The sequence below is a fragment of the Anomaloglossus baeobatrachus genome, chromosome 1 (genome assembly GCF_048569485.1).
Source record: "Anomaloglossus baeobatrachus isolate aAnoBae1 chromosome 1, aAnoBae1.hap1, whole genome shotgun sequence".
Classification (NCBI taxonomy): domain Eukaryota; kingdom Metazoa; phylum Chordata; class Amphibia; order Anura; family Aromobatidae; genus Anomaloglossus; species Anomaloglossus baeobatrachus.
This window is the reverse complement of record NC_134353.1, coordinates 736,216,646-736,241,569: the sequence shown is the minus strand read 5'-3', so window position 1 is coordinate 736,241,569 and position 24,924 is coordinate 736,216,646. Positions and strand designations below refer to the sequence as shown.

General features: G+C 50.7%; 1 protein-coding gene across 2 annotated transcripts in view; it reads right to left on the bottom strand.

Moving 5' to 3' along the window:
• Positions 1-10,744: 10,744 nt before the first annotated feature.
• DHX37 (DEAH-box helicase 37) overlaps positions 10,745-24,924 on the bottom strand; it is a 218,764-nt gene continuing 204,584 nt past the window's right edge. For both annotated transcript variants that reach the window (XM_075322468.1, XM_075322461.1), the window contains exons 25-28: positions 18,881-18,975; positions 18,724-18,797; positions 17,423-17,520; positions 10,745-11,097 (exon numbers count right to left, since the gene is read on the bottom strand). In XM_075322468.1, the coding sequence (XP_075178583.1) occupies positions 11,015-11,097; positions 17,423-17,520; positions 18,724-18,797; positions 18,881-18,975 (350 nt within the window). In that variant the 3' untranslated portion in view covers positions 10,745-11,014. The remainder of the gene's footprint in view (positions 11,098-17,422; positions 17,521-18,723; positions 18,798-18,880; positions 18,976-24,924) is intronic.

Genomic DNA, 24,924 nt, shown 5'->3' with positions numbered 1-24,924 from the left:
GAGGACTCCTTCCGGGCCCTGAAGGAGGTCCTGTGCGGACAGCCCGTTCTGGTCAACCCTGATTTCCGGAAGGAGTTCATAGTACAGACTGACGCCTCGGAGGTCGGCCTGGGGGCAGTGCTGTCTCAGGTGGTTCAGGGGGAGGAACACCCCGTCACCTTCTTAAGTAGGAAGCTCACCCCTCCCGAGCGGAATTATAGCGTAGTGGAGAAGGAGTGCCTGGCGATCAAGTGGGCCTTGGAGTCCCTACGCTATTACCTGCTGGGACGTCAGTTTCACTTGGTGACGGATCACTCTCCACTGGTCTGGATGAGGTCCGCCAAGGAACGGAATGCCCGGGTTACCCGGTGGTTCCTTTCTCTGCAGAACTTCCGGTTTACGGTTGAACACCGGGCCGGTAGGTTGCAGGGCAACGCCGATGCCTTGTCCCGCGGCCCGTGTTTGATGGCAGGAGTTCAACCCCGCACGCTTGAACTGAGGGGGGGGGGTATGTGAGACTGTGACCGGGGTTATCTATGACGGCCGGTATGTCTCGCCCCGGTTGTGCTCACTCCATGATAATCCACTATAGGGTTAATGCTGTTTCCCTACAGGCTGAAGGAAGGGTTAAATAGATTCAGGAACAAGGGCAGGTGTGCCGGGTGTGAGGGAGTGATCACATCTCCCTGAGTTCTCTGCCGGAAAGGCACATATGTACTATTGTGGACTTTTTCTTTGGAATAAACCGTGTGCTGTGAACCTTGGTGCCTGGATCCCGTGTCTTCTGCAGCGCAGCTGACGACGCTACCTCACACCCCTTAGAATGCTTTGGCACGGTCCATGCTCGAGTGCTGCTCCATTCATTCACCATGGGGCTTTTGAGCACTGCGGCTTCTTCCGGCAGGGCAATACAAAATGAATGGAGTGGTGGTTGGTCACATCATTTTGTAATGTAGATAAAAAAGTTCTCTGTTGGGGATAAAAATTGCCCGGTCTGCCAAACAGAGTGGGTCCAAATGGTCGGACCCTCATCAATCTACAAGTTTTCACCTATCCTGCAGATCAGTTATAACTAGTGACTAGTAAGCACTACGCTCTCGACTCCTGATGAGATCATAATGGAAGTCAATTTGGGAACTCAAGCATTGTTCCATAAGATCTTCTGGAAAAATGCTAGAGTTCACGCTTGCTCTCCATTACTCTCAGAACACGAGTCGAGCCCATCCGATCTGCTTGTTTTGCATACTGAACACCCAAGCATGGTAGTGCTCGCTCATAATTAGTGATAACATATTTGCACTGGACTGCCCCTTTAACACTAGAACTACTGGACTCGTGACACCTACTAGAACTACCGTATTTTTCGGACCATAAGACGCATTTTTTCCTCCCAAATGTTGGGGGAAAGTTGAGGGTGCGTCTTATGGTCTGACTATAGGGCTGCGGCTGGGAATGAGGGTGCTGCGGTGGAGCGGGTCATCGGCGGCACGAGCAGGCTGTAGCAACGCCTGCCGTGACCACGTGGGCCCGCTCATTACATATGCACGCCCATCCTCCCGCCCATTTCTCAGCGCAGAAGCCGGCGCTGACAGGTGGCCTGGAGGACGAGCGGGGACGCGCGCATAGTAAAGAGCCGGTCCGCATGATCACACCTGGCAATTACAGCCTGGAGTGATCATGTGCGGCTGTATTCACTGCTCCCCACGCATCATCATCAGCGCGGGGTGCAGTGAATCAGTGTACTGACCCGTCCCCGTGTGTGGAGACGTCCCCCTGCAGCACGCGATGTCTTCCTGTCTGTGCCGGTCAGCTGATCTGTGCTGATCAGCTGATCGGCACAGACAGGAAGACATCGCGATGCTGCAGGGGAACGGCTCCACACACACAGGTCATTGCCGCTGAGAGGAAGATGATCGGTGCTGCAGGGAGTGAGGAAAAGGTGAGTATAAACGTTTATTTTTTTTTCTCTGTGCTATAGGATACAGGCCATATACCAGGATGGTATATGAGCACGATGGGGGCATATAGCAGGATGGGAGTATATGAGCAGGATGGATGGGGGGCATATGAACAGGATGGGTGTATATGAACAGGATGGGTGTATATGAACAGGATGGGTGTATATGAACAGGATGGGTGTATATGAACAGGATGGGGGTATATGAACAGGATGGGGGTATATGAACAGGATGGGGGTATATGAGCAGGATGGATGGGGGAATATGAGCAGGATGGATGGGGGGTATATCAATAGGATGGGGGTATATGAACAGGATGGGGGAATATGAGCAGGATGCTGGTATATGAGCAGGATGGGAGTATATGAGCACGATGGGGGTTTATAGCAGGATCATATACAAGGCAGGAGCATCATTACCAGGATGGGGTAGGTTAGTAGAGAATTTGGAGACATTACCCCTATAAAGTGCCAGCAGCAGATCCTCGCCCCAAAACAGTGTGTCATGACCACATTTTTTTTGCTTAAAGTTTTATTTTCCTATTTTCCTCCTCTAAAACCAGGGTGCGTCTTATAGTCCGGTGCGTCTTATAGTCCGAAAAATACGGTACATAGTGCGTAGTCAAAATGACTACCTCAGTAGTTCTAGTGTTAAGGCTCTACTTACATCTGCATTGTGTTGTAAATACAAAGCCACCAAGCAGTGCCAAATCTCTGCCATGACGCACATAGCATCAATGGATATAATATTAGAAGGGTTTTAATGCAGCCTAAGCGTACTTTCACACATCCGGATTTTTGCTCTGCGGCACAATACGGCGTTCTGCAGAAAAACCGCAACCGGCTTTTGTAACGCCGGTTGCGTTTTTTTTTGCATAGACTTACATTAGTGCCGTATTGTGCCGCAGGGGCTTGCGTTCGGTCCGGTTTTTGCCGCATGCGGCAAATTTAGCCGATGCCGCGGCCGGATCGAACGTTCCCTGCAACGTTTTTTGCTCCGGCAAAAAACACCACATCGCGCCGCATCCGGCCGCTGCGGCGCATTTTTCAATGCATACCTATGGAGGCCGGATGCGGCGCGATGCGGAAAAAAACGCATCCGGCCGCCGCATGCGTTTTTTTCCACTGCGCATGCTCAGTAGCATGCCGCAACCGGAAAAAAACGGACGGGCCGCATGTAAAAACTTATGCAAAGGATGCAGTGTTTTTGCCGCATCCGTTGCATAGTTTTCATAGCCGGATTGAGCCGCAGTGCTCAAACCGGATGTGTGAAAGTAGCCTAAGACACAACTGTTAACAGAGATTGAAGGGAACCAATCACCAGGATTTTCGTATATAACCTAAAGCCAGTGCTGTACTGGCACTATCAGGCTGATTCTCTACATACCTATAGTGGTCAGCTCGGATGTGTAGGTTTTGAAATCCAAGAAAGTAAAGTATATCAAATTAGCTGCTTGTTGAGTGACAGCAGCAAAGGATCAAATGATATATTCATAGTTACCCCCCCCTCGTTAGAATTAGCATAAGTACTATACAAAACGATTCACTTTGTTTCTAGCAGGACCTGTGTGAGGTCAAAGCCTTGTGTCCTGGTATCCAGCTTTCACTGAGGCCCCGCCCCTTCTGGTCACATGGGTATGACCTCACACAGGTCCTGCAAGAGACAAAGTGAATCGTTTGTATAATACTTATACTAATTCTAACAGGGGGAGGGGATAACTATGAATTCCCCTCCCAGCTATTATCTGATCCTCAGCTGCTGTTACTCAAGCAGCTGCCGATTTTATAAACTTTACTTTCTTGGATTTCAAAACCTAAACAGTCGAGCTGACCACTACAGGTATGTAGAGAATTTGCCTGATAGTGCTAGTATAGCACTGGCTGTAGCTTATATACAAAAATCCTGGTGATTGGTTCTTTTTAAAGCTGATCATACACATAATGGTCAGATGGTGGTTTGGCCAAAAGCTGTAATCGGTCAACATCCCGATACTTATGAATAATTTAAGCATTCATATTCCAATAGATGAGAGGGAAAGAGCTGATACCAGAAGACTCTGGCAGCACTTATTTCTGAGTAAACAAACGGTCTGATAAAATGTATTCAAACTGCCCGACGTCCCCTATCGGAGGTCTCTCAGGCCCCGTACGGATTGACGGTCAGGTGCACAAATTGGATGCTGGGCTCGGGATGTTGTGGGTCACACAGCCCTAAAAGTGCTATACCCTGGATGATTGTTGACAAGTGAGCATGCACAGCAGAAGGACCAAGTCTCCACAGCCTTTTTTTGACAACAGATGCTCTAGGCAGAAATTATACAATAGGTTATGTGTAGTGTAGGGTCTGAGGGGTCCATTCACGATGATTCAACCTCCGCACTACACATGGCTATTACCAACGTTCACTTACAAGAATTACTGAAGAAGAAGGGAATTTTGTTTACTTACCGTAAATTCCTTTTCTTCTAGCTCCAATTGGGAGACCCAGACAATTGGGTGTATAGCTATGCCTCCGGAGGCCACACAAAATATTACACTAAAAGTGTAAAGCCCCTCCCCTTCTGCCTATACACCCCCCGTGCCTCACGGGCTCCTCAGTTTTGGTGCAAAAGCAAGAAGGAGGAAAAAATTATAAATTGGTTTAAAGTAAATTCAATCCGAAGGAATATCAGAGAACTGAAACCATTCAACATGAACAACATGTGTACCCAAAAAAACAGGGGCGGGTGCTGGGTCTCCCAATTGGAGCTAGAAGAAAAGGAATTTACGGTAAGTAAACAAAATTCCCTTCTTCTTTGTCGCTCCATTGGGAGACCCAGACAATTGGGACGTCCAAAAGCAGTCCCTGGGTGGGTAAATAATACCTCATAATAGAGCCGTAAACGGCTCCGTCCTACAGGTGGGCAACCGCCGCCTGAAGGACTCGCCTACCTAGGCTGGCATCTGCCGAAGCATAGGTATGCACCTGATAGTGTTTCGTGAAAGTGTGCAGGCTCGACCAGGTAGCTGCCTGACACACCTGCTGAGCCGTAGCCTGGTGCCGCAAGGCCCAGGACGCTCCCACGGCCCTGGTAGAATGGGCCTTCAGCCCTGAGGGAACCGGAAGCCCCAAGGAACGATAAGCTTCGAGAATTGGTTCCTTGATCCACCGAGCCAGGGTTGATTTGGAAGCTTGTGTCCCTTTACGCTGGCCAGCGACAAGGACAAAGAGTGCATCCGAGCGGCGCAGGGGCGCCGTACGAGAAATGTAGAATCTGAGTGCTCTCACCAGATCTAACAAGTGCAAATCCTTTTCACATTGGTGAACTGGATGAGGACAAAAAGAGGGTAAGGAGATATCCTGATTGAGATGAAAAGGGGATACCACCTTAGGAAGAAATTCCGGAACCGGACGCAGAACCACCTTGTCCTGGTGAAACACCAGGAAAGGGGCTTTGCACGACAACGCTGCTAGCTCAGACACTCTCCGAAGTGAAGTGACTGCTACTAGGAAAACCACTTTCTGCGAAAGGCGTGAGAGAGAAATATCCCTCATTGGCTCGAACGGTGGTTTCTGAAGAACCATCAGCACCCTGTTCAGATCCCAGGGTTCTAACGGACGCTTGTAAGGAGGGACGATGTGACAAACCCCCTGCAGGAACATGCGTACCTGTGGAAGTCTGGCTAGGCGCTTCTGAAAAAAACACAGAGAGCGCAGAGACTTGTCCCTTAAGGGAGCCGAGCGACAAACCCTTTTCCAATCCGGATTGAAGGAAGGACAGAAAAGTGGGCAAGGTAAATGGCCAGGGAGAAAAACCCTGAGCAGAGCACCACGACAGGAATATTTTCCACGTCCTGTGGTAGATCTTGGCGGACGTTGGTTTCCTAGCCTGTCTCATAGTGGCAATGACCCCTTGAGATAACCCTGAGGACGCTAGGAGCCAGGACTCAATGGCCACACAGTCAGGTTGAGGGCCGCAGAATTCAGATGGAAAAACGGCCCTTGAGACAGCAAGTCTGGTCGGTCTGGAAGTGCCCACGGTTGGCCGACCGTGAGATGCCACAGATCCGGGTACCACGACCTCCTCGGCCAGTCTGGAGTGACGAGGATGGCGCGGCGGCAGTCGGCCCTGATCTTGCGTAACACTCTGGGCAACAGTGCCAGAGGAGGAAACACATAAGGGAGTTGAAACTGCGACCAATCCTGAACTAAGGCGTCTGCCGCCAGAGCTCTGTGATCTTGAGACCGTGCCATGAATGTCGGGACCTTGTTGTTGTGCCGGGACGCCATTAGGTCGACGTCCGGCATGCCCCAGCGGCAACAGATCTCCTGAAACACGTCCGGGTGAAGGGACCATTCCCCTGCGTCCATGCCCTGGCGACTGAGAAAGTCTGCTTCCCAGTTTTCCACGCCCGGGATGTGAACTGCGGATATGGTGGAGGCTGTGGCTTCCACCCACAGCAGAATCCGCCGGACTTCCTGGAAGGCTTGCCGACTGCGTGTCCCGCCTTGGTGGTTGATGTATGCCACCGCTGTGGAGTTGTCCGACTGAATTCGGATCTGTTTGCCTTCCAGCCACGGCTGGAACGCCTTTAGGGCAAGATACACTGCCCTTATCTCCAGAACATTGATCTGAAGGGAGGACTCTGTCTGAGTCCAAGTACCCTGAGCCCTGTGGTGGAGAAAGACCGCTCCCCACCCTGACAGGCTCGCGTCCGTCGTGACCACCGCCCAGGATGGGGGCAGGAAGGATTTCCCCTTCGACAGAGAAGTGGGGAGAAGCCACCACTGAAGGGAAGCTTTGGCTGCCCGAGAAAGGGAGACGTTCCTGTCGAGGGACGTCGACTTCCTGTCCCATTTGCGGAGAATGTCCCATTGAAGTGGGCGCAGATGAAACTGCGCAAAAGGAACTGCCTCCATTGCTGCCACCATCTTCCCTAGGAAGTGCATGAGGCGCCTCAGGGGGTGTGACTGACCTTGAAGGAGAGATTGCACCCCTGTCTGTAGTGAACGCTGTTTGTCCAGCGGAAGCTTCACTATCGCTGAGAGAGTATGAAACTCCATGCCAAGATATGTCAGTGATTGGGCCGGTGTCAGATTTGACTTTGGAAAATTGACGATCCACCCGAAACTCTGGAGAGTGTCCAGAGCAATGTTCAGGCTGTGTTGGCATGCCCCTTGAGAGGGTGCCTTGACAAGTAGATCGTCTAAGTAAGGGATCACCGAGTGTCCCTGAGAGTGTAGGATTGCCACCACTGTTGCCATGACCTTGGTGAAGACCCGTGGGGCTGTCGCCAGGCCAAAAGGCAGTGCCACGAACTGAAGGTGTTCGTCCCCTATGGCGAAACGCAGGAAGCGCTGATGCTCTGGTGCAATCGGTACGTGGAGATAAGCATCTTTGATGTCGATTGATGCCAGGAAATCTCCTTGGGGCATTGAGGCGATGACGGAGCGGAGCGATTCCATCCGGAACCGCCTGGTTCTCACATGCTTGTTGAGCAGTTTTAGGTCCAGAACGGGACGGAAGGATCCGTCCTTTTTTGGCACCACGAACAAGTTGGAGTAAAAACCGTGACCCCGTTGCTGAAGAGGAACAGGGATCACCACTCCTTCCGCCTTCAGGGTGCACACCGCCTGCAGAAGAGCCTCGGCTCTGTCGGGGGGCGGAGATGTTCTGAAGAAACGAGTCGGAGGACGAGAGCTGAACTCTATCCTGTAACCTTGAGATAGAATGTCTCTCACCCATCGGTCTTTTACTTGTGGCAGCCAGGCGTCGCAAAAGCGGGAGAGCCTGCCACCGACCGAGGATGCGGTTTGAGGAGGCCGAAAGTCATGAGGAGGCCGCTTTGGGAGCGGTTCCTCCGGCGGTCTTTTTAGGACGTGACTTAGACCGCCATGAATCGGAGTTCCTCTGATCTTTCTGAGGCCTTTTGGACGAGGAAAATTGAGACCTGCCCGCGGTCCGAAAGGACCGAAACCTCGATTGTACCTTCCGTGGTTGAGGTCTGTTTGGTTTGGACTGGGGTAAGGATGAATCCTTTCCCTTGGATTGTTTAATGATTTCATCCAATCGCTCACCAAACAAGCGGTCGCCAGACAATGGCAAACCGGTTAAGAACTTTTTGGAAGCAGAGTCTGCCTTCCATTCACGTAGCCACATGGCCCTGCGGAGTACCACCGAATTGGCGGATGCCATCGCCGTACGGCTCGCCGAGTCCAGGATGGCATTAATGGCATAGGACGCAAACGCCGACGCCTGAGTGGTTAAGGACACCACTTGCGGGGCAGATGTACGTGTTACTGCATTAATCTGCGCCTGACAAGCTGAGATAGCTTGGAGTGCCCATACGGCTGCGAATGCTGGAGCAAAAGACGCGCCGATAGCTTCATAGATGGATTTCAACCATAGTTCCATCTGTCTGTCAGTGGCATCTTTGAGTGAAGCCCCATCTTCCACTGCAACTATGGATCTAGCCGCCAGTCTGGAGATTGGAGGATCCACCTTAGGACACTGAGTCCAGCCCTTGACAACCTCGGGGGGGAAGGGATAACGTGTGTCCTTAAGGCGCTTGGAAAACCGCTTGTCTGGACAGTCTCGGTTTTTCTGGATTGCCTCTCTGAAGTCAGAGTGATCCAGAAACATATTTAATGTACGCTTGGGAAACCTGAAACGGAATTTCTCCTGAGAAGCAGACTCCTCAATTGGAGGAGCTGGGGGAGAAATATCCAACACCTGATTGATGGTTGCTATAAGGTCATTCACTACTGCGTCACCTTCAGGTGTATCTAGGTTGAGAGCGGCTTCAGGATCAGAATCCTGATCTGATACCTCCGCTTCATCCTCCAGAGAGTCCTCCTGCTGGGACCCTGAACAGTGTGATGAAGTGGAGGGAATTTCCCAGCGACTCCGCTTGGGCGGCCTGGGACTGCGGTCCGTGTCAGAGACCTCACCCTGGGACCTATGGGTTACCCCAGGGGTACTTTGCTGTTCCAATTGAGGGGGACCAGGGGTCAAGGATTGGACAGTGCCCGGGGCCTGAATCACTGGTCTGGACTGCAATGCTTCCAGTATTTTAGCAGACCATTTAACCATACTCTCAGACAGTTTGTCAGCAAAGGCTGCAAACTCCGTCCCTGTCACCTGGACAGTGGTAGCAGGTGATTCCACCTGGGCCACCAGTCGCAGAGGCTCCGGCTGAGTAAGTGCCACAGGGGCCGAGCATTGCACACAATGAGGGTCAGTGGAACCTGCCGGTAGTACAGCTGTACATGAGGTACAGGTTGCAAAGTACGCCTGTGCTTTGGCACCCTTGCTTTTTGCGGATGACACGTTGTCTCCTCTGAGAACAATCCAGGAGGGTATATAGCCAAAAATCAACAGAGCGACCGTACAGTGCAAATGTATAGCCTATAAGCCTATATTATATATATATATATATATATATATATATATATATATATATATATATATATATATATATATATATATATATATATATATATATACACTTCGGTACTCAGTGGGGCCAGCACCACAGGTGCTGCTTACCGACCGCTCAGAGCGGTTGTGTGATCACCAGATTCCCTGCCTGGGTCTCCCTGTGTTGTCTCTCCTCTCCAGCGTCTGAATCGCTGACAGGAATGGCTGCCGGCGTTCTGTGGGGAGGAGGGGACCGTGGGCGTGCCCAAGAAAAGTGCGGGAATCTAGTGCCCCAGTGTACTGAGTGAGGAGGGAGGAGGATACTAATGTATGCTCCAGCCCTCAGCGCTGACGATCTGTGCAGCGTCCCGCCCTTCCCCTGACTGGCAGGCCTGTGGGCGGGAATATACGACACTAGGCCGCAGAAGCCGGGGACTAAAGTTATAAGCGCGGCCGGCAATAAGCGCGGCCGCGCGGTAGTCCCCGGCGCACTAACACACCCAGCAATGCTGCAATGTGTATGGCACAAGCGCTCCATGTGCGGTAGTCCCCAGCGCACTAACACACCCAGCAGTGCTGTAATGTGTATGGCACAAGCGCTCCATGCGCGGTCCCCACGGGGACACAGAGTACCTCATAGTAGCAGGGCCTTGTCCCTGACGATACCCAGCTCCTATCCAGCAGATTCCCAGGGGCTGCGGAGGGAGCACGGTCCCAGTGCCTGGAGACCGATCCGGATCCCACTTCACCCAGAGCCCATTAAGGGATGGGGAAGGAAAACAGCATGTGGCTCCTGCCTGTGTACCCGCAATGGGTACCTCAACCTTAACAACACCGCCGACAAAGTGGGGTGAGAAGGGAGCATGCTGGGGGCCCTGTTATGGGCCCTCTTTTCTTCCATCCGACCTAGTCAGCAGCTGCTGCTGACTAAGCTGTGGAGCTTATGCGTGGATGTCAGCCTCCTTCGCACAAAGCATAAAAACTGAGGAGCCCGTGAGGCACGGGGGGTGTATAGGCAGAAGGGGAGGGGCTTTACACTTTTAGTGTAATACTTTGTGTGGCCTCCGGAGGCATAGCTATACACCCAATTGTCTGGGTCTCCCAATGGAGCGACAAAGAAATTGAAAGTTGGATTGGGATTTGCTGAAAGGAGTAGCAATGTTCTGCAGGAGTTTACAGAGACTAGCCCAAGAAATCTTCCCCTGAATAAATAGTACTGATATGAGGTGTAATGAAGATGCAGGGTGTGACACTGGTGGTATAGTCACTGGGGTCATCAACTATCCCTGTTCCCTATTCACATCAAGTAGTGACCTCTTGTATTGGACAGAAGAGAAAAGAATCGGTAGAAACACGGAAGAACATGACAGACAATCCCTACTACTTTATGACACAAAACTGCATAAAATAAATAAAAACACTTTTAATTTCACTTTTTATATACATATTTTACAATATGTAGCATATATGGGAAATATACAGAGATGTGTTCAGTTACATTGTAACAATGTTTTTCATGCCAAAAGAGCGAACTGTCTTAAATTGTGATTAGAAATCAGTAGAGTCAGCAGCAATTACTGTACAGTTCAAGGCACTTAAGATGTTCATTTTTTTTTCTTGGAAATAGAAAATCCTAAAGTTTGTTTTTCAGTAAACAACATTTAATACAGTTCGTTGATCAAGAGGCGACTGGAGGCCAGGCACGGGTGACATCTGCGTGTGCTGCTTCTGGTATCCACTGACAAAACGCATGTAAGAGGTCTAAAAAAGAAAAGATTCAATGTGTAAATATATGAATAGAGCAAAAGCAAGATTTAAATAAGTAATACCTGCATCTTAATAGGAACAGATTCAGCTTTCAGTCCTCTAAGAGTTGTAAGGCCCCCACTAATCTCTCAAAGTATGACAGATTCATGTACATATGAGTGGAGGACAGCCATCCAAGCATCCAATAGAAAACTATGCTTTCTCACAGCATGGCACAGGATCAATCATGTAACAGGAATTATAATTTATGGAAGAACAATGCTCCTGACTTATACAAGTGTTATGCCCCGAGAGTCCTACTGGCCAGATGTATGCAAGAAGAATACCCTACATTCACCAACTATATTGTCTATCTTTCCAACTGCAATAGTGTAGTCAACTACAGACATAGATGCCACCTAGACTGAACTAGCTGTGAACCTGGTCTGACAAAGAGTAAAGTGGTACCTCCAATCAATTCAGACAGGGCTCTTCAATGCTTCACTGTTTGGATATATGGGAGTCCCAGTGGCTGCACCCCCAGCGACTAGGAAGATATCCCCTATCAAATGGATAGGGGATAACTTCCAGTCTTGATACAATCCCATTAAAATGGTTGTGTAAGAATACTCTCCTGCTGTGTTGACATCGGGTATGGAAAGATGCTATAGTGCACCAGACGCGAGAAATTCTATGGTGAGTAAAAAAACAGATTTTTGTGTACTCACCGTAAAATCGTTTTCTCTTAGCCATCATTGGGGGACACAGGACCATGGGTGTTATGCTGCCTATCCATAGGAGGACACTAAGTAGATGCAAAAGCATAGCTCCTCCTCTGCAGTATACACCCCCTGGCCGGGCCAGGCAAGCTGTTTTAGTACACAAGCAGTAGGAGAAAAAGCCAGTAAAAACTTACCTAAACAGAGGAACATGAGAAAAAAAAAAAAAAAGAGTCATAACCAAATAAGGTACTGAGAGAACCAAGGCCCAACAGGGCAACAGGGTGGGTGCTGTCCCCCCCAATGATGGCTAAGAGAAAACGATTTTACGGTGAGTACACAAAAATCCGTTTTTCTCTGACGCCTCATTGGGGGACACAGGACCAAGGGACGTCCTAAAGCAGTCCATGGGTGGGAAAAATAAAAACAAGACAACGCAACCCAAAGACTAGGAACCAGTCCCAGACAGCCTGGAGCACCTACTGAGCGAAGGTGCTCTACTGCCGTTTGCAGAATTGTCCTACGCAGATTTGCCTCAGCTGAAACCTGGGTATGGACTCTCTAATGCTTTGAAAACGTATGTAGGCTAGACCAGGTCGCAGCCTTACACACCTGTTCCACTGAAGCCTGATGCCGAATGGCCCACGAAGCGCCAACTGCTCGCGTGGAATGAGCCCGTAGCCCACTAAGAATGGGCTTGAGTTGCAAGCGGTAGACTTCCTGGATCGCAGAGCGAATCCAGCGAGCCAGAGTCGCCTTTGAAGTTGCCTGTCCCTTTTTAGGCCCCTCAGGAATAATGAACAAGGAGTCCGTTTTCCTAAAGGGGGCTGTCCTGGATATGTAATATCTGAGAGCTCTGACGAGGTCTAACGAATGCAGAGACCTTTCCACCCTATGAAATGGGTGTGGACAAAAGGAAGGCAGAACAATGTCCTCATTCAAATGAAACTGGGTAGGAACCTTTGGGAGAAAATCCGGAAGGGGGCGCAGAACCACCTTGTCCTGGTGAAAAATCAGAAAAGGCACGCGGCAAGAGAGTGCTGCTAGCTCCGAAACCCGTCTGATGGACGTAATTGCCACCAAGAACATTACCTTCCAGGACAGAAAAGCAAGGGAGGATTCCTTGAGAGGTTCAAAGGGAGACCTCTGGAGACCGTCCAGAACGAGATTGAGGTCCCATGGTTCCAGCGGCCGTTTGTACCTGGGAACTAGATGGGAAACGCCCTGGAGGAAGGTCTTGACCTGCGTTTTTTGAGCCAGGCGGCATTGGTAGAAGATTGAGAGTGCAGAGACCTGCCGTTTAAGGGAACTGAGAGCCAACCTGCAGAAAATCGAGAATTCTGGGGATGGCCAGAGGCAGAAGCTGGACGTTAGTTTCCCTGCACCAAGAAAGGAAGATTTTCCACGTACGGTGGTAAATCCGGGATGAAGCAGGCTTTTGGGCGGTGATCGTGGTGGAGATAACCGCGGGGGAGAATCCTGCTCTTGTTAATACCCAGGTCTCAATGGCCAAGCCTTCAGCTTCAGGGCTCTGGAGTTCTGATGGGAAATGGGCCCTTGTGTCAGCAAGTCTGGGATGTCTGCAAGGCGCCACGGTACGTCTATGAGCATTTGTACTAATTTGGCATACCAGGCGCGCCTGGGCCAGTCCGGTGCTATCAGTATCACCGGGACTCCCTCTGCCTTGATTTTCCTGATTACCCGCGGCAGCAGAGGTAGGGGTGGAAATATGTAAGGCAGGCGGAAGTGGAGCCAGGAGCAGACTAGAGCATCCGCGCCGATGGACTGTGGATCGCGTGACCTGGCTATGAACGCGGGTACCGTTGCGTTCAACCTTGAGGCCATTAGATCCACGTCTGGTGTACCCCAGCGAGTGCAGATGTGTAGGAACACTTCTGGGTGGAGAGACCACTCTCCGGCGGCCAGGCCTTGGCGAGTTTGAAGTCTGCTGCCCAGTTCTCTACTCCCGGTATGTGTACCGCTGATATCACTAACCCTGTCGATTCGTCCCCGCCGAGGATCATGTGGGCCTCAAGATAAGCTGCCTTGCTGCAGGTGTACCCCTGCCGATTGATATAGGCTACAGCAGTCACATTGTGCGATTGGACTCGAATCTGATGACCCGCTAGCAGAGGGCAGAATGCTCTGAGCACGAGGGAGATCGCGCAGATTTCCAGGATGTTCATGGGTAGGGAAGACTCCTGGGGCGTCCAACATCCTTGAGCAGTGTGGTGCCGGTACACTGCTCCCCAGCCTAGGAGACTGGCGTCCGTGGTCAGGACCAGCCAGTTCGCTGGGAGAAAAGATCTCCTCTTCGATAGGGATGAGGACCGAAGCCACCAGCGGAGTGCGTACCTGACTGAAGGCGTCAGGTGAAGATGTCTGTCCGGGGAGAAGGGGCTCTTGTCCCAGGCCGCTAAAAGGGCTAGCTGCAGTGGGCGGAGGTGCAGTTGAGCAAAGGGTACTGCTTCCATAGCCGCCACCATCCTGCCAAGCACCTTCATGCTGAATCGATTGGAGCGAGACGGAGGATGTAGAAGGCAGCGTACCGCTGAATGAAGAGCGATCGCCTTGTCCAGGGGGAGATAGATCAAGCCCCGACGGGTGTCCAGGGACATGCCCAGGAAGGTGAAGGATCATGATGGGATCGGGGATGATTTGTCTAGATTCACTAGCCACCCTAAGCGGGATAGGGTGTCCACAGTGATCTGTACGCTGGTTGAGCAGTCGCGGAAGGAGGGGGCCTTGATGAGGAGGTCGTCCAAGTAAGGGAGAACAACTACTCCCCTGGTGTGAAGGACGCTCATGGCGGCCGCCATGACTTTGGTGAAGACCCTTGGTGCGGTGGCAAGGTCGAAGGATAGAGCTACGAATTGAAAGTGTGAGTCCTGAACTGCGAAGCGGAACTTTTGGTGATCTGGGGCGATGGGTATGTGCAGGAACGCATCCTTTATGTCTAAGGCGAGGAATTCCCCCTTCAACCATGGATGCAATAATGGACCTTAGGGACTCCATTCTGAATCTCCGTACGTGCACATGTTTGTTCAGGTGTTTGAGGTCCAGGATAGGTCGAACTGACCCATCCTTTTTGGGAACCACACAGAGGTTGGAATAAAAACCCCTGAACTTCACGTCGTCCGGGACAGGTATTATCACTCCTGCTGTTTGGAGCGAGTGGATTGCTGAGAAAAAAGCTTTGCGTCGTTTTCGAGTCTTTGGGGGGTTTGAGAGAAAGAACCGACTCGGGGGTCGGGTCCTGTAACCGGAAGACACAAGGTCTCGCACCCATTTGTCGTCTGAGGTGGCAGCCCAGATGTGTTGAAAAGAGCCGCAGTCGACCTCCTACAATGAGTGTGTCTTCCGGGGCGCCGAAGGAGTCATGAGGGGAGAAAACGTCGTGGACGAGTCTCCCTAGTCCTGGCCTGTTACGGTCTAGGCTGCCATGACGAAGTGGGTTTCGGGGAGAGTTGAGCAGGTCGGTCCCTGCGTAGTCCGCGGCTGGCGGCGGGGACAGCACGGGATGTCGACCAACCAATGAGTTTCGAAGGAGCGGAATGAGGACTGTGGATGTCTGGTGAAGGTCGTCCTTGACTTCAGCTGGGGGAAGGAGGTACTCTTTCCTCCCATGGCGTCAGAAATGAGCTTGTCCAGACGTTCGCCAAACAATCGGTCTGGAAAAAAAGGGAAGGTCCGTGAGAGACTTTTTGGAGGCAGAGTCCTCTCGCCATTGTCGAAGCCAGAGAGCTCAACGGATGGCTATGGTATTTGAGGCGGCAAACGCTGCGCAGGTAGCAGCGTCCATGGAGGCTTGCATGAGGTACTCCGCCGCAGCGGCAATTTTGAGCTGTTACCTCTGTGAAGGTATGAGGGAACTGGGATTCCTCTAGCGAAGTGTTAAGGGATTCTGCCCAGACAGAGATCGCCTTTGCGCCCCACACAGAGGCAAAGGAGGGCGAGAGGGAGGAACCCGCAGCCTCAAAACAGAGCGGGCGAGGTGCTTCACTTGTCTGTCTGTCGGGTCATTGATGGAGAAACCATCGGGTACAGACAGGAGCGTCTTTGTGGTAAGGCGGGAGACCGGGGGGGTCGACCGAGGGCAGATCGGCCCAGCCCTTAGGGGCAGGTGAGGCAAAAGGGTACCGGGACTCCATGAGTTTTCGGTTACCGAAGCGCCTGTCAGGCTTCTCCCTTTGCTTTGTGAGTATATCCTGAAACTCAGGGTGATCAGCGAAAACCTTTTGGGGTTTCCTTGCCCTCTTAAAGGAGACCGCATGGTCAGTGGTAGTGGATGGGGAATCCTCCACATGCAGAGTTTGGTTGATTGCTGCTATAAGGGAGTCTATTGCAGTTTGATCATCTGGGGAGGCTGAAACCAAGGAATCCTCCTGGTACAAACAGCATTCTCCCTCCTCCAGCTCTTCAGAAGCCGTGGAGCGTGTGGGAGAGCTTGCCATGTGTGCTCCCAAGGGAGAGTCATGGGGGCCATGTGAGAGTGCTGGAGATACCCGGCCGGCTCTTTTCCTGATCCCTGCAACCGGTGAAGCATGTGCCTGGATTACCTCAGAAGGATCCTCCATAGGGGTATCCTCAGGCTGCGTTCCCGTCCAGGGGCCCAGAAGGGTGTGGAGGACGACATTGCATAGCCAGAACCAGGTCCTGTGACAGTTTTTCCATGGATTGGGACAGAAACTGTGCCCATTCCGGTGGGCTGGGAGCCCTAGGCTCTAGGCTGACGGTTGCGGCGGTGGTGGCGGGGGGGTCTTGGGGGGCTATAGGGGCACAGGAACCACAGAGAGAAGAGGTGTGTTTACGTGGTAGCTCAGCGTGGCAGGCAGTGCAGGCTGAATAGTAGACTATGTGAGCCTGCACTCAGGAAGGCGCAAGCTCTGATTTGAGCTGTTACCTCTGTGTGGGGATCTTTGTACGCTTTCCGGGGGGGGGGGGGGGGGGGAGCTTAGCGCTAGAAGAGCGCCAAGAAAAAGTCAGTGTTCCCCTCTGCTGTTGGTAGCAAAAAAATGGCGGGAAGGGAGCTTCTGTGACATCTCCCTCCAGTCAGCACACAGCTTGTTACCGAAGAATAATCTCTGCCGGCTTTCTGCAATCAGAGCCGCTGGAGCAAATGAGCAGAGCAAATAAACAGTGGGAGATCGGTCCCAAAAGGAAACCGTCGCCCTCAAAAAATAACAAAACCTTAGAAGATGTGCCTCCTACAGACACTAAGCTAAAACTGAGCTTGCCTGGCCCGGCCAGGGGGTGTATACTGCAGAGGAGGAGCTATGCTTTTGCATCTACTTAGTGTCCTCCTATGGATAGGCAGCATAACACCCATGGTCCTGTGTCCCCCAATGAGGCGTCAGAGAAAGTGGCAATAATTCCAACAGTCATGGTGCACAATACTTGCTGGGTATCAGACGGCTTCATCGGCAACTGAATCACCCAGCGTGTAGTGGCATCTTGATACACATGAGGTCAGATAGTGTGGGAGATCACAACCCATTGTAGCTGATCAGACAACGAATCTTAATAAAATAAATAATATATCTTGGAAAAGACAAGAAAAACCCAAACCAGTTATTGAAAAGTTAAATAAAAGAGCAAGGAAAAAAAAAAACAAAACTTACATTCAGGATCATTTTTCCAAGCTGCACGTAAAGAAGATAGATTGTCGGCCTTTGCAGAAACCAATGCTCTTAATAAAACTTCGGTTCTAGGTTGAAGCCTATGAGAGATACAAAATATTAAGCTAAAATGAGTAACACAAAACAATTATGACAAATGTACAATTTCCTGTTCTTCTTGTAAGCCTATGCCGAGACACTCCTATGTGCGGCAACTGCTTCCGAAAGAACCACTACATGTATACAAGTAATGGAAATTTCATGCGATAAACATGTGGCTGCTTTTTTTCTTACAAGGATCACATCCAATGGTGGGACTGGACGTGGTGAGCTGCAGTAAATATTACTCCTGTGAATTTAACACTATAAAGAATTTTAATGGGGTTATCCACTAGTCAGATCAACCCTTTCTCAATCCCTATGCTTTCTCCCGCCTTCAGACAAATCACATGTATCCAAAAGAAAGTGAGAGACCAACAGATCTTGCATCCTCCGGATGTGATTAGTCAGTAGATGTGGAGAGTGTTGTCAGCACTGATTGGCCAGAGGGAACACAGGACATAACGTCACGCAAATCCCAGGAGAGGCAGTGTTGACACAGCTGGAATGGCACTGGAGGTGAGAATAAGTGTTATTACTTTACTGGGGCCAAGCATACGGATTGAGATGGTGTTGTCCAAGTACTGGACAACCCCTTTAAAGGGTCTCTGTCAGCAGCGTTTTTCTATGTAATCTTAAGACAGCATGCTGCAAGGGTCAACACTAGAAATTCAGCCATGTGTCTCTTATCAGAGTGTGTTTTTGTTTACTTGCAATGTTAACTTAAGCTTCCTATCTTTATTATTAGTTGCACCCCAGCAGCTGGAGCTCAGGCCAGACTCTGCCCCTCTCTGTGATTATCAGCTTCTGTCTATGGAAATGTACACTGAAAACCTGGTGTGAGCGGGAAAGTTCCCTCAACCCTGCTACATACAAAATGTAAAATCTTTGATTCTATCAGAACAGCTGCTGCCACGAATCTAAATGATACATCGTTGGAATCAGAGAATCTTTACCTACATCATGCTGCTCTCAGATGAGGTAGAAAAAACCTGCTGACAGATTCTTTTTAACACTTCCCCACATATTACAGTGGATCACGAGGGATCCTAGTAGTGAAACACTATAACCCCTCTAGATTCAGAATATTTGGCTTAAGCAAAATGTGAAATATCCTTACTTGATCGAAATGGACTGTCATGATGAAACATTAATGGTCACAATATCACTAACACTACAGCAGTGAATACAGACAAGTCACTTACTTGGCCCATGTTTTAATCATTGTTACAGGGTTTGATAGTAAAATACTGGTGTAGGAGCCTAGTTTTTTGATCACCTAAAAAGAAAAAGAAAATATTTTAGAAAACAAAAAATCATTTACAAGAGAACAGGATAAATAAAAGTACTACATCTTTTTACCTTTCCTTCTAGTAAAAACTTTGCAAAATACTTGTAGCGCTCAAGACCTTCTGGGAAATCCACCTCCACAGTCGGTAGCTGCCATCCAACTCGATCTGATAAAAGTAAGATTAGAAATTCAAGGACCACATATAAATTATATAATGATATATCTACTACAACCATGTACAGATAATAGTACTCAAAGAGGGGGGAAATAAAACATTATTTTTTGTATTTTTAAATCTAGCTTGAATAACAATATCCACATTGGAACCGCACTCTAGGTGATCCCCACACATGTCTGCTGATTTGTACAGCAGATATGTGTGCCTTGCAGGCAGAGGTGGATCCGAGATCCACCCGCGCCTGTTAACCTCTTAAATCGCAGTGTCAAAATGTGACAGCGCAATTTAATTGCCAGCTGCGGGGCATGCGCCTTTTCCCACTGCCATCGGAGGCCCCGGGACGCGATCACGAGGAGCCGATGGTTGTCATGGTAGCACAGGGTCATTTTTAGACTCCTGTCGCTATCATGACGTAGTTCCTGTTACAGAAGACAAAGCTGCAGCTAGAACAAGAATACAGCATTTCTCCTGATCAGAGCTGTGCTGCTCTGATCAGGAGAAATGAATGAGAGATCAAAATAAAATAAAATAAAAAAGAAACCCTAAAAGTTCAAATCACCCCCCATTCGCTCCATTGAAAATTAAAGGGTTGAAAAATTAAAAATATGCACACATTTGGTATCGCTGAGTTCAAAAACGCCCAATCAAAATATAAAATCAATTAATCTGATCAGTAAACGATGTAGCAGCAAAAAAAATTCCGAACGCCAAAATTACATTTTTTTTGGTCGTCACAAATTTTACGCAAAATGCAATTAACAGGCGATCAAATCGTATTATCTGTGCAAAAATGTTATCATTAAAAACGTCAGCTCGAGACGCAAAAAATAAGCCATCACTGAGCCCCATATCGAGAAAAAAGAGAATTTTATTACTTACCGTAAATTCTTTTTCTTATAGTTCCGTATTGGGAGACCCATACCATGGGTGTTTAGCTTCTGCCTCCGGAGGACACACAAAGTACTACACTTAAAAGTGTAGCTCCTCCCTCTGAGCTGATACACCCCCTGGTAGCCAGTCCTAGGTTGGTACAAGTTCGTAGACCCCAAACATGTAGGTTTACTTTTATCTAAGGGGTTAAAAAAATTCAGACGTTTGTCCCAAAAAAGTGGTGCACTTTTTGCTCTATTTTTCCGCAATCTGTAGCGTTCTCGCTTTCTTTATCGTTCCTTTGGGAGACCCATACCATGGGTGTTTAGCTTCTGCCTCCGGAGGACACACAAAGTACTACACTTAAAAGTGTAGCTCCTCCCTCTGAGCTTATACACCCCCTGGTAGCCAGTCCTAGCCAGTTTAGTGCAAAAGCTGAAGGAGAATAGCCACCCACAAGTAGAACCGAGTAAGAACCGGAACAACCGGAGACTCTGTCCACGACAACAGCCGGTGATAACACACGGAACAAGAAAATTGCCAACAGGCAACAGGGAGGGAGCTGGGTCTCCCAATACGGAACTATAAGAAAAAGAATTTACGGTAAGTAACAAAATTCTCTTTCTTCATCGTTCCTTTGGGAGACCCAGACCATGGGACGTTCCAAAGCTGTCCCAGGGTGGGAATAAACAGAAAAACTAAGAAGTAGGCGGAGCCTAACTTCACAAGTGGGCGACAGCCGCCTGAAGGATGCGTCTGCCCAAGCTCGCATCTGCCGAAGCATGAGCATGCACTTGGTAGTGCTTCGAAAAGGTATGCAGGCTAGTCCAAGTGGCAGCCTGACAGACTTGTTGAGCCGTAGCCTGGTGCCTAAAAGCCCAAGAGGCACCGACAGCTCTGGTCGAGTGTGCTTTGATCCCCGGCGGGGGAGGCACCTGAGTACTCTGGTAGGCATCCGAAATGGTCGATCTAATCCAACGGGCCAAGGTCGGCTTAGAAGCAGAGAGACCCTTGCGCCGCCCTGTGGTTAGCACAAAAAGAGAGGTGCACCGCCTAAGCGCAGGGGTGCGAGACACATAAATCCGGAGAGCACGCACCAGATCTAGAGTATGCAGCGCTTTCTCAAAGCGATGAACAGGGGCCGGACAGAAGGAAGGCAAGGAAATATCCTGGTTAAGGTGGAAGGGAGAGACCACCTTAGGAAGAGAGTCCGGGGTCGGACGGAGAACTACCTTGTCTTGGTGAAAAACCAAAAAAGGTGACTCCGAGGAGAGCGCAGCCAAATCAGAGACTCTCCTGAGAGAAGTTATGGCAACTAGAAAGGCCACCTTTTGAGAAAGACGATACAAAGAAACCTCCCTAAGGGGCTCGAAAGGGGGTTTCTGCAATACCGTGAGGACCAAGTTAAGGTCCCAGGGATCCAAGGGCCGCCGATAAGGCGGAATGATGTGAGACGCACCTTGCATGAAGGTGCGGACCTGAGCCAGCCGGTCGAGACGCCGCTGGAACAGCACTGATAGAGCCGAGACTTGTCCCTTGAGAGAGTTGAGGGACAGTCCTAGCTGCAGACCGGACTGTAAAAAAGACAGAAGGGTCGGCAACGAGAATGGCCAAGGAGAATGGCCGGAAGAGCGACACGAGGACAGGAAAATTTTCCAAGTCCTGTGATAGATCTTGACGGAGGAAGACTTACGGGCCCGAGTCATAGTGGAGATGACTTCAGGAGGAATACCAGAAGCCGTCAAAATCCAGGACTCAAGAGCCACGCCGTCAAATTGAGTGCCGCAGAATTCGGGCGGAAAAACGGACCTTGCGAGAGCAGGTCTGGACGGTCCGGAAGATGCCACGGCATCTCCACGGACAGTTGGAGCAGGTCCGGATACCAAGCTCGCCTGGGCCAGTCCGGTGCAATGAGGATGATTCGACGGCCCACCATTCTGATCTTGCGCAGGACTCTGGGCAAGAGAGCTAGAGGGGGAAACACGTAGGACAGACGAAACTGGGACCAGTCTTGAACCAGAGCGTCCGCGGCGAAGGCCTGAGGATCGTGGGAGCGAGCCACGTAAACCAGAACCTTGTTGTTGTGACGGGATGCCATTAGGTCCACGTCCGGAGTGCCCCACTTGCGGCAGATTGACTGAAACACTGCCGGGTGCAGGGACCACACGCCTCCGTCCACGGATTGACGGCTGAGATAATCTGCCTCCCAGTTTTCTACGCCAGGGATGTGGACTGCGGATATGGTGGACTTGGAGTCCTCCGCCCATTGAAGAATGCGTTGGACCTCCAACATTGCCAGGCGGCTGCGTGTCCCGCCTTGGTGATTGATGTAGGCAACCACTGTCGCGTTGTCTGACTGGACTCGAATGTGCCTGCCCGCCAACAGGTGGTGAAAGGCTAGGAGAGCTAAAAGCACAGCTCTGGTTTCCAGCACATTGATTGAAAGGGCTGACTCGGACGGAGTCCAAGTGCCCTGTGCTCTGTGGTGGAGATGTACCGCTCCCCAGCCGGATAGGCTGGCATCCGTGGTGAGAATCACCCAGGACGGAGTCAGGAAGGAGCGCCCTTGGGACAGGGAGAGGGGTCGAAGCCACCACTGAAGAGAGCTCCTGGTCCGTGGCGACAGAGCCACTAACCTCTGTAAGGAGGAAGGCCGCTTGTCCCAACAGCGGAGAATGTCCAGCTGCAGAGGACGCAGATGGAACTGGGCAAAGGGAACCGCCTTCCATGGAGGCCACCATTTGACCCAGCACCTGCATCAGGCGCCTGAGGGAATAACGGCGGGGCCTCAGGAGAGAGCGCACCGCTAGCCGGAGAGACTGCTGTTTGATTAAGGGCAACTTCACAAGTGCCGGCAAAGTCTCGAACTGCATCCCTAGGTACGTGAGACTCTGGGTCGGAGTCAGAGTGGATTTGGGAAGATTGACAATCCACCCGAATTGGGCTAGGGTGGCGAGAGTGAGCGAAACACTCCGCTGACAGTCTGCGCTGGATGTACCCTTGACCAGAAGGTCGTCCAGATAAGGAAGCACTGCTAACCCCTGGAGGTGCAGGACCGCAATCACTGCCGCCATGACCTTGGTGAATACCCGAGGGGCCGTGGCTAACCCGAAGGGGAGAGCCACGAATTAGAAATGATCCTCTCCTATCGCAAAACGTAACCAACGCTGATGTGACACTGCGATTGGCACATGTAGATAGGCATCTCTGATGTCGATGGACGCCAGGAACTCCCCTTGGGTCATAGAGGCAATGACTGATCGCAGAGACTCCATGCGAAAATGCCGCACCCGGACATGCTTGTTGAGAAGCTTGAGATCCAGGATGGGCCGGAAGGTACCGTCCTTTTTTGGAACTAGGAAGAGATTTGAGTAAAAACCTCTGAACCGTTCCTGAGCGGGAACTGGGACAAATCACTCCGTTTGCCTGCAAGGACGCCACGGCCTGCGAGAAGGCGGCGGCCTTGGAGCAGGGGGGAGTTGAGAGAAAAAAAATCTGTTTGGAGGGCTGGAAGAGAATTCTATCCTGTAGCCGTGAGATATGATGTCTCTCACCCACTGATCAGAGACTTGCTTTAACCAAGCGTCGCCAAAGTGGGAGAGCCTGCCACCGACTAAGGACGTGGCTGGAGCGGGCCGAGAGTCATGAGGAAGCTGCCTTAGTGGCAGGAGCTCCTGCGGTCTTCTGCGGACGCGCTTTTGGGCGCCAGTTGGATTTCTGATCCTTGGCTGAGTTAGCGGACGAGGCGGAAGGCTTAGAGGATGACCAGTTGGAGGAAAGAAAGGAACGAAACCTCGATTGATTCCTACCCTGGGCGGGTTTCCTGGTCTTGGCTTGTGGCATGGAAGTACTTTTCCCGCCAGTAGCTTCTTTAATGATTTCATCCAGCTGTTCACCAAACAGCCGTGAACCAGCAAAAGGGAGCCCAGCAAGAAACTTCTTGGAAGAAGCATCTGCCTTCCACTCTCGAAGCCACAAAATCCTGCGGATAACAAGAGAATTAGCTGAAGCCACCGCAGTGCGGTGAGCAGCCTCTAGCATGGCAGACATGGCATAAGATGAAAAGGCTGAAGCCTGAGCAGTTAAGGTAACCATCTCGGGCATAGATTCCTTGGTGAGGGAATGCATCTCCTCTAGAGAAGCAGAGATGGCTTTGGGAGCCCACACTGCTGCAAAAGACGGAGAAAACGCGCCCCCCGCAGCTTCATACACAGATTTGGCCAGAAGGTCAATCTGACGGTCAGTGGAATCTTTAAGTGAGGTGCCGTCAGCCACCGACACAACGGTCCGGGCTGATAGCCTAGACACCGGAGGGTCTACCTTTGGGGAGTGAGACCACTCCTTGACCACCTCAGGTGGAAATGGAAACCGGTCATCAGAACCATGCTTTGGAAAGCGTTGGTCAGGGCAGGCCCTGGGTTTGGTCACAGCGGTCTGAAAACTGGAGTGGTTAAAGAACACACTCTTCACTCTCTTAGGCGAGGTAAACTGATGTTTTTCTGCCAAAGAGAGTTGCTCCTCTGACACTGGCGGATTGAGATCCAGCACAGAATTAACAGAAGCAATCAAATCACTAAGATCTGAGTCACCCTCAGAGAAATCGATGGGATACATAGCCTCCAAGCCCCCAGTGAGGGCATCCTCATCTTGAGAGTCAGCTCTTGAGACAGAGCCGTGGGAAGGGGAGGGGGAGGAAACCCTGCGCCTTCTCTTAGAAGGACGGGGTCTGGGATCATTAATCCTACGTGAGCTCCGATGGACGGAGGTCAGAGGATAGGAGTCCTCTGTCAAGAGTATTAGAGACACCCTGTGAGGGGGGCTGATGCATATTCATCAAAGTCCTGGACAAAAGACCCATGGACTCAGCAAATTACTGGGATATGGACCTAGAAAAGGACTCTACCCAGGCCGGGGGTTCAGCCACAGGTGCAGCAGCAGCCTGAGAGACCACTGGGGGTGAGACTCCAGGCTGTGGCACCGCCAAGTTAGAGCAGACATCACAATGTGGATAGGTGCTCGGCTCAGGCAGCAGGAGCTTACATGCAGTGCATGCAGAATAAAGCTTTG